The sequence below is a fragment of the Rana temporaria genome, chromosome 5, assembly GCF_905171775.1.
Source record: "Rana temporaria chromosome 5, aRanTem1.1, whole genome shotgun sequence".
Classification (NCBI taxonomy): domain Eukaryota; kingdom Metazoa; phylum Chordata; class Amphibia; order Anura; family Ranidae; genus Rana; species Rana temporaria.
This window is the reverse complement of record NC_053493.1, coordinates 293,624,620-293,639,508: the sequence shown is the minus strand read 5'-3', so window position 1 is coordinate 293,639,508 and position 14,889 is coordinate 293,624,620. Positions and strand designations below refer to the sequence as shown.

The following is a 14,889-nucleotide window of genomic DNA, read 5'->3' as shown; positions in this document are numbered from 1 at the left end:
TGTGCAGTGTGGTCACCTAGCGACGGAATCTATTTTCCCTCCAGGTCTTTCCCACCTATCTTCTGCCTTGCTGGTCCCGGTTGTTGCCTTTTTATACTATTTTCGAGGTAACTTAGCCATTTTTGATATTTGATATTTTTCAACCTTTTGGCTGCTATCTATATATTTTCACTGTGTCCCAGCATATGCACAGATATATTTACTTGCCCTTTTTCCTCTCAGAACCTACTACTATTGTGGCTTCCCATACCATCAGGAGATCGTTTCTTCCTCCTTGTTACCCGGGTAGGTCTTTCATCGGCCCCCCCCCCTCCCTTTTTTGTTTGCTCAAGCGTAATAATATGCACGCATACGTGCGCATAGTGTCCACACTTACATATAGCTATATATACACTGAGGTATACATTGCCTTTCTGTTTCTGGTTATTTTTCTTTGTTTTAACAGCTCACGTACTTATTTTGGTACTACCCCAATGATTTGTGATGGATGCGGATGACCACCAACTCAATTGGTACTATATTTGGTTTTATTGCATGCTGGCCCTCAATATTTTATTGGATTATGTCTTTATGTTATCTGTATGTTATAAGTGTACAATTTTCTTTCAGACACATACAAGTAGCAATACTTCCGTGTTATAAAATCATACAACTCGTCCAGAAGAAGCCGTAAGGCGAAACGCGTCGGCGAGACGTTCTATTGCTCAAATATGTATCTATGTTCTCTCTTTTGATAACATTTTTTAATATGAAATTTATTTGTATATGTACTATTTTGTAATTAAACTTTATTTTTATAACGATAAATGTCCCTGTGATTGCCCTCTAAAGTCCGCCATGTCGCTACCCAGTGTAGTACAACTTTTCTCTTTTTGAACATGACTGTGACTTACAGAATATTACAAATGTCATACCATGTACGAATTTAAATAGATATTAGTTTATCACAAGAACAAACAGAGTATTGTATTTATCATCAAGAGGTCCTGCAACTCAACAGATAACCTTAGGGCCAGATTCTCAAAGGAGATACGACGGCGTATCTCCAGATTCGCCGTCGTATCTCTGAATCTGGGCGGTCGTATCTATGCGCCTGATTCTTAGAATCAGTTACGCATAGATTTCTATTAGATCCGACCGGCGTAAGTCTGTTACGCCGTCGGCTCTTAACTGCATATTTACGCTGGCCGCTAGGGGCGTGTACGCTTATATAGGCCTAAAAATATGTAAATCAGCTAGATATGCGAATTCACGAACGTACGCCCGGCCGACGCAGTACAGATACGCCGTTTACATTAGGCTTTTCCCGGCGTAAAGTTACCCCTGCTATATGAGGCGTAGATGCGGCGTACCAATGTTAAGTATGGACGTCGTTCCTGCGTCGAATTTTGAAAATTTTACGTCGTTTGCGTAAGTCGTCCGTGAATGGGGCTGGACGACATTTACGTTCACGTCAAAACCAATACGTCCTTGCGGCGTACTTTGGAGCAATGCACACTGGGATATTCCACGGACGGCGCATGCGCCGTTCGTGAAAAACGTCAATCACGTCGGGTCACATAAGATTTACATAAAACACGCCCCCTGTTCCACATTTGAATTAGGCGGGCTTACGCCGGCCTATTTACGCTACGCCGCCGCAACTTACGGAGCAAGTGCTTTGAGAATACAGCACTTTCCCGTCTAAGTTGCGGAGGCGTAGCGTAAATAGGTAACGCTACGCCGGAACAAAGATACGCCGATCTACGAGAATCTGGCCCTAGTGTTTACTGCCCTAAGGAACCGGACCAATTTTCTTCCTTTTAGTCTTCATCTTACGGAATAATGAAAATGAAGAGCACTCGTGGATGTGGGCAACCAGAAAAGTTCCTGTTTTAGACAATGTGAGGGCGATTTACTAAAATTGGAAACCAATCAGCTTCCAGATTTTGTTGAAGCTTAACCGCCTCCAGCTTACCATATAGACAAATGATGCCGGAGCGGGGAAGCTCTTATTTTGGGATGACATCATATGACGGCGCCCAGTTTAGACCCGATCGCGAGTCCATGGGGGCACCCAGGGACACAGCGTGACCCCGATCTCGGCAAAGAGCCATGACCCATGTGATCGGCTAATCACATGTAAACAAGGAATGTTTATCGTCTCTCCTCGCCTCACACTGACAGAGTGTGAGGTGAGGAGAGCCAATCAGTGGCATCTCCTCACAGGGGAGAAGTGTAAAGGTAATTAGGGCACTGATTATCAGTGCCCTGATTATGATGCAGCCCCAACAGTGCCCATCAGTGATGCCACTCTGTGCCCATCAGTGACACCAGTCTGTGCCCATCAGTGAGGCCAATCTGTACCCATCAGAGATTTGTGTGAATTCATTTGGGTACAGTTTTGCATGACCGCACAATTGTCATTCAAAGTGTGACAGCACTGAAAGCTGAAAATTGGCCTGGGCAGGAAGGGGGGTGAAAGTGCCCTGTATTGAGGTGGTTAAAGTATAACAAAATTTCCAGTTTTGGATAGAGTGGAGAGGGATGAGATGTCTTATTTCTGTCTGTGCCCCAATCAAGGAGATTCACTCTCTCTATTTGTCCTGTTTACCATTATCATTGAAAGTGAAAGTAAAAGAAAATCCCCAATGTGGGTTGTCCCCAGAAAAGTAATAGAGGGGAAATCTTTTAATGGAGATGTTAATTCTGGTGACCTGGGGGTCCCCAAGGAATTCCCTTCATTTGCAGGGATTTCCTCTCTCACTTCCTGTTTGGCTATGGGACAGGAAGTAAAGGGAAATCTCTGAAATGGGACACAGATGGTGAAAGAAAAAATCTGACAGGGGTTATAAGCCTCTCTCATTCTATCCAAAATGAAAATTTTTGCCTATAGGTCTACTTTGACGGAACAAGCTGAAGTTAAAAGATGATTGGCTACCATGCACAGCTGCACCAGTTTTTGAGTGCTCCAGTTTTAGTGAATCTCCCCCTGTGACAGACAAGCTTCTATGATCTGTGCTGCTATACAACCTTAATATCAAATATGCAGACTTGTTTTAGGTAAAAATAAATGATACTTTCAGTGAAAGCCAAGCTATAAACCCACATGAAAACACAGTATTTTAGTCTTGCCTTCGGCTATGTACTGTTCTTTTTTTAGTGCAATTTATAATCGTATTTTTGATGATTTGCGTTTCCTTTTTCTTTTCCTTTAAGCATATCAGTTACATTTACGAGAGGGGTAGCAGCTGATGTAAGAACACAGAGCTACACAGAAATAATGAGATGAACTGGATAAGAGAGTCAGCACTTAATGTAATATAAATTACTCATTAGGTCTAATAGCCGGCGTTTAACAAAAATCCCAATAGTATACTGGAGTAATATTGAGCTAAACTCTGTTTATAAGAATGATTGAGCCAGTCCAGTCCATTTACATCCTGCAGTGCAGATCCTAAAGAGCCACTAAACAAAAATTATACACTGGCTTTTATGAAAGAGGGTTTAATAATGTGTACACGGAAATACACAAGCTTAAAAGTGAACCTGTCCTCTTAGAATTATGGAATATGCTACTTCTTCTACTCATACCTGTATATTGTATTATTACAGAATTTAGTTTTCTTATAGCTATCTCAAACTAAATAATCAGAGCTGAAATAAGCAGAATTTGTATAGGGCCGTGGTGCTCAACCATTAGGCTGTGGCTATCCTCCTCCTGGGCTACAGAAAAAGCTGCAGTGTTCCCTCCTTGATGTTAGGACTGCAAAGTGGCAGAAGGCACTGTATTGGAATGCTGAACATTCTAGCACTGGGCACTGCTAAATTGGGCATCATAAAGAGGCACTGAAGATCAGTGCCTCCCTTAATGGAAAGCAGCAGAAGACCTGCCATGAGTATAGGCCCTGACCAAGGAGTGAAGTCCCATACTTCCTACCTGTAGTCATGTGACCAAACGGGTGCCCATACCATTAACAAATCTAAACTAAATGGGGGAAGTGTGACTGAAAACGTACCACAGTGCCCCCCAAATGCCCCACAGTGACCCTCAACCTACCAGAGCTCTCAGTCCCCCAACCTCCAAAATGCTTTTTGATTGTGAAGGTTGGGGGGGCACTCCGGGGGATGAGTGCCCTCTGAGAACACTAATCCCTTACAATGATTTCCAACCTCCCACAGTGAACCTCAGTGCCTTGCAGCACCCCTGACCTCCCAGAGTGCCCCCTAACTTGCTGAAAAGCATCCACTCCTGCAAAGTGCCCTTTTTATACTGTTTGGGGAATGGAAGATTTTTAAGCATTTACCTGGCCCTGGTCTCAGTAAGAGAGAACCAGTGGGGATCACTGCAAAGGAAGTAAGCTGTGTGTAGGAAAGCCACATAAAGTAGACTTGTCCAAATGGAAATACCCCACTGCAACTACTAGTTCTTGCTGTAGTTCCATTTCCCTGATTGCAATGCTCATGCTACAGTTTCACTGCTTAGTGGGATTCTGAGAACAAGCATTCTTGTAAGAACATCTGACATCTCTGGATCTACTATATGAGACGCTAAAAGATCACATAGAGTATACCTGTTAAAAAATGTATGAGAGTGGTTGTTGCTCCTTTTTTGGTTTGGCTGCCATGTTTACTGCTTAGTGAGTCACTAGTTCTGAGTCAGAGACTCACTAAGTATTTCAGCTATGGCATTAACACAACAATCAAGGAGCCATCATGGCTCGTCCTACATTTCTATCTTGACAGGTCTACTTTATATGGCCAAACAGCATTAGTCACACAGTACTTGAGAGAGTGATGGTATTGTGTCAAGGGGGCACTCTTTACGTCTAGAGGAAAAGAGATTTCACCTCCAAATACGGAAAGGTTTTTTCACAGTAAGAGCTGTGAAAATGTGGAACAGACTCCCTCCAGAGGTGGTTCTGGCCAGCTTAGTAGATTGCTTTAAGAAAGGCCTGGATTCTTTCCTAAATGTACATAAAATAACTGAGTACTAAGATTTGTAGGTAAAGTTGATCCAGGGTAAATCCGATTGCCTCTCGGGGATCAGGAAGGAATTTTTTCCCCTGCTGTAGCAAATTGGATCATGCTCTGCTGGGGTTTTTTGCCTTCCTCTGGATCAACTGTGGGTATGGAGTTGGGTGTATGGGATTGTATTGTGTTTTTTATTTTGTTTGTTTATTTTTTTGAGGTTGAACTGGATGGACTTGTGTCTTTTTTCAACCTGACTAACTATGTAACTATGTGTCATTGCAAAAATATGACAGCTGCCACTGTTATTTTTAAGGAGTTAATAATACCTTAGGTTCAATGCTCACCCCATGGTTTCACTACATACTGAGTCAATAAATATGAGCTAGCTTGCAGACAGTTAGGTTGTAAGTCCTAAGGCACAAGCTTTAAAGGCTAAGCTAACTTTAAAAAAAAAATAACATAAATAATAACAATAATAAAAAAAAATGCACAGAAAAAAAATGTGCATGTATTATAAAAAAAATATAGGGAGCTTGCAGAGTGTTGCACCCGCGAAAAGCATATCATGGGTGCACTGTCACGCTCCTGCACAGTCTTCCTCTAACTTTGTGCCTGTATCCCCGTACAGGCTTTCAGTTACAAAGCTAAAGGAGAACTAAATGAATTACAAGTGTGCTGAGCAGCTCATTGCCCATTTAAACTACAAGGGTAGGTCTGCTGGAGTGGTAGTTGGTACTTGTAGTTGTTTCATGCATAGGTTTCTATAAATGAATGATGTGGCTGTGTGGGCGGGGCCCCATGTTTTTTAAAGGTGAGGGAGAGAATCCTTCGCCCTCTATTACAGAGAGTGGAGTGCAGGCTGCAGGAGGTGGGTGCTTAGGAGCATGTTACCCCCTAAATATGGGGGTAACATGTGCCTAAAGGTGAACTTATTCTTTAACACAAACTTGACAGCCAGTGAACTAGCAACTATCAGTTCCCACAAACTAGCAGTTTAGAATGACAGATCTAATCTGCACTGAAGATACTTGAGACAGTGGTGGTCCTGGGAAGTGAGATATTTTGCCTACATTTACCTGACTTTCTGTCAGTGACCCCATACAAGAATGTTACTTATCATCACTACTGGGCCTGTCTAGCTTAGATGTAGAACAGTCTACATAGGAACATGAACTATTGAAATGTTCTCATTTTATATACAGCTATTGTTTTTTACATCATATAATAACTCATAGGCTTGCTGGTCTTGCAACAATAGAACATGCTACATACCGTGTGCCATTTGCCATCATTGATCTGAACCGGGTGGATGGTCTCAGTCCTTCCTTTTCCCATATCAAATAAAAAGTGAAGTTTTCCATCATAGAGCTGTAGTGCAGCATAGTCCACCTGATTTTGGTGAGCCATATAATAGATGAGGCCGCTTGTGGCATATGTCCTTAGGGTGAGCTGGACAGAGAGTCTAGAATGAAAATGGCATATTCTTTAATTACTGATGCAAACCATTTGCACATCAAAGCTAGGGAGGAAAGAACTAGATAATGCTTGAGGTCCTTCAGCAAGGATATAGGGCTATCCAGGGCTCAAGTCCTGTGGGAACGCGTGGAAAAGGAGTTTCTGCACTTTTTTCACAGCAGGAACTCAGTTCCCTTTGCAGGACTAGAGCAGCCGAGAGCAGCCGAGCTGCCCGAGCCAGTCCTTCACTAAGCGGCGATACCCAGCTCGAGTCACTGTCAGGGGCAGGCAAATCTAATAAAGCAATTTTCTTGAAGCATCTATCAGAAAATAAACATTGCAGCTTATGTATAATATACAGCCTTCATGTATACAATTTGCAGCACAGTTACAGTCTGTTATAGTGTAGAAAAGGCATATTATAATACTGAAAGCAGTAAATCACTATAATAGGTCTATGTTCTGTTGTACTTACTTTCTTCTGACCGCAGACGGGTCGAAAGGCAAGATCATATGGCTTCCTGTAGTGAGACCAAACTGGTGAGCGTCAGGTACATGACCGGGCAGCACCTCCTGTGCACACTCAAATGCCTGCAAGACACCATAGAATAACAGCTTTATTGTAATCAATGCATAGCCCTGCCAACAGTTCATTATTTAAGGATTTGCACGCAGTGAGCCAATCACGCAAGCAGAGAATGATATTTTGAAGGCGCGTCATATACCAGATTGCCATATAGCATTTTTACAGAAAGTGACAGCGCTGCAGACTGACATAATAACAATAATAATAAATTCATTAGCAAATCACATTAAATTACAACATGCCTTGTGTAGCAAAAGTACACTCACCAGCTACTGTATCAGGTACACCTGTTCAATTGCTTAGTAATACAAATTACTAATCAGCCAATCACATGGCAACAATCTAATGCACTTAGGCATCTAGACATGGTGAAGACAACTTGCTGAAGTTCAAACCGAGCATCAGAATGGGGAAGAAAGGGGATTTAAGTGACTTTGAACAAGGCATGGTTGTTGATGTCAGAAGGGCTGGTCTAAGTATTTTAAAAACTGATGATCTCCTGTGATTTTCACGCAAACCATCTCTAGTGTTTACAGAGAATGGTCTGAAAAAGAGAAAATGTTCAGTGAGCGGTTTTGTGTGGAGGAAAATGCCTTGTTGATGTCAGAGGAGAATGGGCAGACTGGTTTGGGATGATAGAAAGGCAACAGTAAATCAAATAAGCACTTGTTACAACCAAGGTATGTAGAACACTATCTCTGAATGCACAACACATCATACCTTGAAGCAGATGGGCTACAGCAGCCGAAGACCACACCGGGTGCCACTCCTGTCAGCTAAAAATAGGAAACTGAGGCTACAATTCACCCAGGCTCACCAAAATTGGACAATAGAAGATTGGAAAAATGTTGCCTCAGACCGATTTCAGCTGCGACATTCAGATGGTAGGGTCAGAATTTGGCATAAACAATAGGAAAGCATGGATCCCTCCTGCCTTGTATCAACCATTCAGGCTGGTGGTGTAATGATGTGGAGGATATTTTCTTGGCACACTTTGGGCCCCTTAGTACCAATTGAGCATTGTTTAAACACCATGGTCTACCTGAGTGTTGTTGGTGACCATATCCATCCCTTTATGACTACAGTGTACCCATCTTCTGATGGCTACTTCCAGCAGGATAATGCACCATGTCACAAAGCTGAAATCCTCTCAAACTGGTTTCTTGAACATGAGAATGAGGTTACTGTAGTCCAATGGCCTCCACAGTCACCAGATCTCAAGCCAATAGAGCACCTTTGGGATGTGGTGAAATGTGAAATTTGCATCATGGATCTGCCGACAAATCTGCAGCAACTGCGTGATGCTATCAGGTCAATATGGACCAAAATCTCTAAGGAATGTTTCCAACACCTTGTTGAATCTATGCCAAGAATTAAAGTGGAGGTTCACCCGAAAACTTAATTTTTAACATTAGATTAATGCTCATTTTGTGAAGGGGAATCGGGTAGTTTTTTTAAAATCGAAGCAGTACTTACCGTTTTAGAGATCGATCTTCTCCGCTGGCTTCCGGGTATGGACTGCGGGACTGGGCGTTCCTATTTGATTGACAGGCTTCCGACGGTCGCATACATCGCGTCAGAATTTTCCCAAAGTAGCCGAACGTCGGTGCGCAGGCGCCGTATAGAGCCATACCGACGTTCGGCTTCTTTCGGCTACTCGTGACACGATGTATGCGACCGTCGGAAGCCTGTCAATCAAATAGGAACGCCCAGTCCCGAAGACCATACCCGGAAGCGGCGGAGAAGATGCATCTCTAAAACGGTAAGTACTGCTTCGATTTAAAAAAAACTACCCGATTCCCCTTGACAAAATGAGCATCAATCTAATATTAAAATTTTTTTTTTGGGTGAACTCCCGCTTTAAGGCAGTTCTGAAGGCAAAAGGGGTACTAGCAAGATGTACCTAATAAAGTGGTCGGTGAGTGTATATGCTATAATATTTTCTTTTTTGCTATATTTTTTTTCCGTGAAGGTGGAGCTGCCCTTTAAATCTATAGATTTTAATCCAGTAGACCCAGTAGCACAGATCATATTGAAACACAACATAACAGAATTTAGTGTCATCTGCTCAATAATAGCATCCACATAGATCTTTTCCTGGTCACATGATTGTCACAAAACAGTTCTAACCTAAAACTGATGAGAATAATTATATTTTCACTGATTTGCCTCCAGTCCACCATGTAATGGAAGCAGCAGTGGGACAGGTGTTCTCATATCCTTTACTCAGGAGATACGTCTCACACCAATAAAAATGTAAATACGGTAAGTAAACCTTGCATAAAATAGGGATTGGAAACCAAACTGTTTGTTCCGTAACAAAACTTGCTGCTTGCAGTAAAGGGCCCTGTCCATGTAAAGATCCTTTGCTTACCTTAGTGATATAGGATTTCTCTATGGGTGTGGTCAGAGATAATTTCCTTTCTGTGACAAGCGGTAATGCCGTCGGTTGTGCGTCTGGTTCCTCATTGTTGATAGCAGGCTTTTCTGCTAGCATGCAGCTATCCATTTGTACGTTTTCATATTTAATAACCATAGTGAAATCCAATTGCCTAATTAATGTGATAATTGAAATAACGATTAATATTTAGATTGCTACAAGACTGAAGCGACACAGCATATTACTGAAGATGGTGTACAATTACTGTTTGTTACAGTAATAGAATTCCTCCTGCATCCACCTTAACAAGCTTGCTGGGTTCACAGCGTGAAGATATATACAATATACATTTTCCTGAGCGATTGTAGCAGTGTGAATAGACAATCTGGTGACTAAAAGTATTCTCGCTGTGTCTAAGAGACATAATAGGGTATGGAAAATTTCTCAGCATGTACCACAGTCCTTTGACTGGAATATAACTTGGTCAAAGACACTTCAAGGTCATTGGTTAATGTAGCTCAGTGTCATGGCTCCTTGGCTCCTTCCATTGGCGGTTCACAATGGGGAAACATTTACAGAAATCTACAGGTGACTTTTCCCTTAAAGCCGTAGTAAACTTTTACCAGTTAAAAAAAATATATATAATGTGCTAGTATGCATTGCATACTAGCACATTATGAAAAACGTACCTGTAAACAAAGCCCTCCAGCACCCTGCCTTTACTACTGACAAGACTTCCATCTTCACCCAGTCTTGCGTGGGAGTCATAACTGTGGCATAGAGCTCCGAAGGGGTGGCATTAGTATGCCATCCCTTTGAAGTGCATACGGGTGACATCACCAGCGGAAGAAAGAGAGAATATCTCCTAAACGATGCACGTTTAGGAGATATTCCTTGTGCCTACAGGTAAGTGGTATTACAAGTGCTTCAGATGGGTTTTCTACTGATTTAAAGGATATAAAACCCAAAAACAAAAATGTACTTGTAATTGAGATGAACATAGGGGGACATGTTTGAAGTCCAGCCTGGGTGGTAAACAGGGCTCCCTCCATAGATACAGTGGAGAAGTCGTTGTAGCCACCCAGAGACAGAAAATGTGTTACTGGCAGGTAGAGATGGGCCAAACACCCCCCTTTGGGGTGCAAATTCGGGTGTTTCCTGAACAACAGCTGTGTGCTGGATCACGTATACATACGCGATCACGCACCTCCGGGTAGGGGGTGCTAATTACACATAGCGGAAGCTGATCGGCGGGTACCGGGTATTCGATGTCTGCCACCGATCTTTAGGCAGAGACACAGAACTGTGATGTAAACAAGGCAGATCGACACTCTGATGGGGGGAAGGGATGGAGTTTGTGTACCTACAAAGCAGGGAATACATTTAATCTCCTCCCCTAGTAAAAGCACTTCCCACAGTTCACATGAACACTGGTTAGGCACACAGTTAACCCTTTTCTCGCCCTTGATGTTAACCCCTTCCCAGTCAGTATCTTTAGTACAGTGCATATTTTTAGCCCTGATCATTGTGTTCATCATTGTAACCGTTCACTGGTTCCGAAAAACTGTCAAACATGTCAGTTAGGCCCCTTTCACACTGGGGCGGTGTCGGCTGTAAATCGCCGCTATTATTGCGGAGGGGCGGAGGGGCTAACCGGGGCGCTTTTAACCCCGGTTAGCGGCCGAAAAAGCGGCGCTTTGCTGGCAGTTCAGCTGTGCTGCCCATTTATTTCAAAGGGCAGGAGCGGTGGAGGAGCAGTTCACACACCACTCCTTCACCTCTCCAAAAAAGCTGCTTGCAGGAGTTTTTTTAACGTCCTGCCAGCGCATCGTCTCAGTATGATAGCCCTCGCGCCTGAAAAACGCCCCAGTGTGAAAGGGGTCTTCGTATAAGAATGTCCACAGCAATATCGCATGGGATAATAAAAATAGCCCATAGTTTGTAGAAGCTATAACTTTTGCGCAAACCAATCAATATACACTTATTGGGATTTAGATCCTGGTCTAAACAGTTTAACCTATTTTTAGACAATCAATCTATTTTTAGACCCTGGTCTAAACAGTTCAATCTATTTCTATTTTTTGTTTATAGCGAGAAAAAATAAAATAAAAACAGTGGTTAAATACCACCAAAAGAAAGATCTATTTGTGGGGAAAAGGGTATAATTTGGGTATAGTGTCACACGACCACATAATTGTCAGTTAAAGTAACGCAGTGTCGTATAGCAAAAAATGGCCTGGTCATGAAGGGGGGTAAATCTTCCAGGGAGATAAATTAGCTAAAGGGTATTTGTAACATTTACCAAAAGGTGCAGTGTTTCCTGTGGCTTCAGTATACCGTATTTGCCGGCGTATAAGGCGACCGGGCGTATAAGACGACCCCCTAACGATTTTTTGCCTGTATTTACCGTATAAGACGACCCCCCTTCCGAGGCTTCCGACGCTTCATATTTCTTCCTTCATTCTTGCTGGAGCTGGAGCCATATTCATCTTCCTTCTTGCTGGAGCTGGAGCCAATCACGACAAGCGATGTATTCTATTAATTAATACAAAGCCTGCTTGGATAGGCAGAGGCTGTAACATCATCAGCCCACGCCTCTCTGACTCTCAAAGCCAATCCAAGCAGGCTACTGTATGTAGCCTGCTTGGATTGGCAAAGGTTGTTACTCCAATCCGAGCAGGCTCTGTATTCATTTTAATACATCGCTTACCGGGATTGGCTAAGTGGTATATACTGTATTTAGACGAAGCTACATAAAGTATTACCGCAAATCCAGCAGGTATCCGAGCAGCTGACCCGGCGTATAAGACGACCCCTGCTTTTTGGCCAGTTTTGTGTAAAAGGTAGTCTTATACGCCAGCAAATACAGTACATAGAAGATTTTTTTTACCCCAAATAGCCAGGAAGTAGTGTTATATCTAATCTGTCACCCTAACAAACTCACACTGCATTTTAAGAGAAACAATAACATGAAAATAAAATACAAACATGCAGCTAGATGAAACATATGGCAGAAATAATAATCCTCAGCATCTACAGACATAAGACATTTCCTTATGATGTTGGAAATTTGCATATTTCCCTTCATTCAGAGAAGCCATGGGGTTCATTTACTAAAAGCAAATAGGCTGTTTATTTTGCAAGGGAATTTTCTCAAATGAAAGGTAAAAAACTAAAAAACATAATTTTTGCATGCACATGATTGGATGATGGAAATTAGTCAAGCTTCACTTAATTCACTAAGCTCTGGGAAAAATGTCCTTGTAAAATAAACAGTCTATTTGCCTAGTGAAGCTCATTTGCAAATTAAGGACTTGACAGATCACAGTAGGTACAAACAATTAGCCAATAATAACTGACCATGCATGCCAATGCGGCAAATATGCATATGTACATATGCTATACTCACATATGGTCATACATTATTGACTGAATCTAGAATTCATCTTTTAAGCTTTGCATGATAGGTCCACTTTAAACACATTTCTGCGTCAGCTATCCGATTACAATAAGGAAACCCATACAGAATACAGTATCAAACTTACTCCATATTTAAAATCAAATTCTGAATGCATCCGTAGAAAGATTGACTTGTCCTGAGCATAGTTGCGCCCATTTTACCAGGCACTCCACCAATGAAAAAGCTAGAAGCATTTATGGCAGCCGTATCCACAGAAGGACCATTGAGTTTCACCTCTGCTGGTTTCCCTTCATCAACCTGCACACTCACCAGCCTAGAAAAGAAATATGGTATGTTAGTTGTATTGTAAATAATCAGATGTCAGTAATGGTCAGTATAGGGTGGCACAGCTTTAAAGCCAAACTGGCCTTCACAGCAAGGAAGACTTCCTTTAGCACAGGGGTCTCCAAACTCACTAAGCAAAAAGTAAGGATGGTCCTTAAGGCTTTAGGGGGCTATACTGTGGCCAGTGGGAGTAGAAAATGCCCCAGTGTTAGATGGGGGAATAGTGTCCCATCCTTAATTTATTGTGAGGAATAGAGATAAGGTGTTCCATTGTTGGCATCAATTGGAAGAATAGTGCCCAATTGATGGTGTCAGCAGGAGTAACGGTGCCCCACCATTGGAGTCAGTTGGTGGAATAATCCCCCAAAGGCCATGTAAAGGCAAACAAAGGGCCACATCCGGCCCCTGGGTCGCAGTTTGGAAACCACTGCTTTAGTACATCAAGTTAAAGCATAATACAGCTTTATAGTAACATATCCCTTATGTAAGTTTACAGCATAACAAACCCTACACAACATTAACACATACATTTTGTCTGGTACTGAGTATAATGATCCTAAATCAAAAACTCATTGTTTAGCAAGTTATAAATATATATATATACTGTATATATATATATATATATATATATATATATATATATACACACACACACACACATACCCAGATAGGATATTGTCTTCATTAAACAATCTCATTGCAATTGCTTTAAAAGCCAAATCAGATACCTTTTGTTACGAAGGAGAATAATGGAATGTTCTTGGCCATCACTATACGTCCCAGTAGGTGATTTGATGACTGTTTTTCTTGTGCTTGCTCCATCCACAGGATTAATGTGTAATTCAACATGTCCGTTTACCAGCATTAAAGCAAAAAAGGGCTAGGTGGCATAAAAAAATAAAAAATATTTCAATGTGAAAAAGGTTTATACAATAAATTGACTCAGTGCTTTGACCATGTAGGGCAAAGCAATAGGTTCTCTTTATTACTGGCCTCTACAGAGTGAAAAAGAAGCCATATATCAAGCTTACATAGGGTTTAAACCCAGGACCCTGCAGCATTCACTAAATCTATATCAATGTAGTGCTGGCGGGGGACAGCTGCAGCTTGGATCGATGCTACAAGCCCATAAACCTTCTAAACTAATTCTAAAATCCTAACAAATGGCAATAATACAAAAGTGAAAGTGTGTAAAAGCTCTAGAAGATTCAATACAAAGGATATTTACCACTTCAGTCATTAAGATAATGGATCTTTCTAATAATTCAAATTTTTGGAAGCATATAAGCCGAGGATAATAGTAATACTTTTATTCCCTCCCCCTTCAGTTGGATATTTGACATATAAAGCAGGAGGACTTGAAAGAGCAACAATTCATGTGATGAAATAGAAATATACAATATGCATGTGAAAATGACCATGGCAGGAACTGAACAGTCTGCGGCAGCACAATATACAGGGCTATAGATACATGGAATGAAGAATAAGCCCGTGGCTCTGTGACCTTGTTATTCGGACTGATTAGGCTTCAGGCTCTGCCTCAAGTTATTGAAGTCTGAAATCTAATTTCACAAAATGCCTGAGGCTTTGTCAAACAGCAATAATTCTCTTAGAAATTGCCTTCAATGTGAAATCATACACATACTAAGCTAATGCATTTTATGAAAAACAGCTACTGAGGTTTTCAGCTTCTAAAACTCTATTCCTTTGGAGAGGGACTCACCAGGGCAAGTATGACCTCTTCACCACAAGCTATAAGCACATTTACAG

General features: G+C 41.7%; 1 protein-coding gene across 1 annotated transcript in view; it reads right to left on the bottom strand.

The window, feature by feature from the left end:
- LAMA1 (laminin subunit alpha 1) overlaps window positions 1-14,889 on the bottom strand; it is a 239,231-nt gene that overhangs the window by 11,771 nt on the left and 212,571 nt on the right. Inside the window, exons 54-58 of the mRNA XM_040353992.1 lie at window positions 13,848-13,999; window positions 12,920-13,108; window positions 9,369-9,546; window positions 6,884-6,999; window positions 6,226-6,415 (exon numbers count right to left, since the gene is read on the bottom strand). Of these exons, the coding sequence (XP_040209926.1) occupies window positions 6,226-6,415; window positions 6,884-6,999; window positions 9,369-9,546; window positions 12,920-13,108; window positions 13,848-13,999 (825 nt within the window). The remainder of the gene's footprint in view (window positions 1-6,225; window positions 6,416-6,883; window positions 7,000-9,368; window positions 9,547-12,919; window positions 13,109-13,847; window positions 14,000-14,889) is intronic.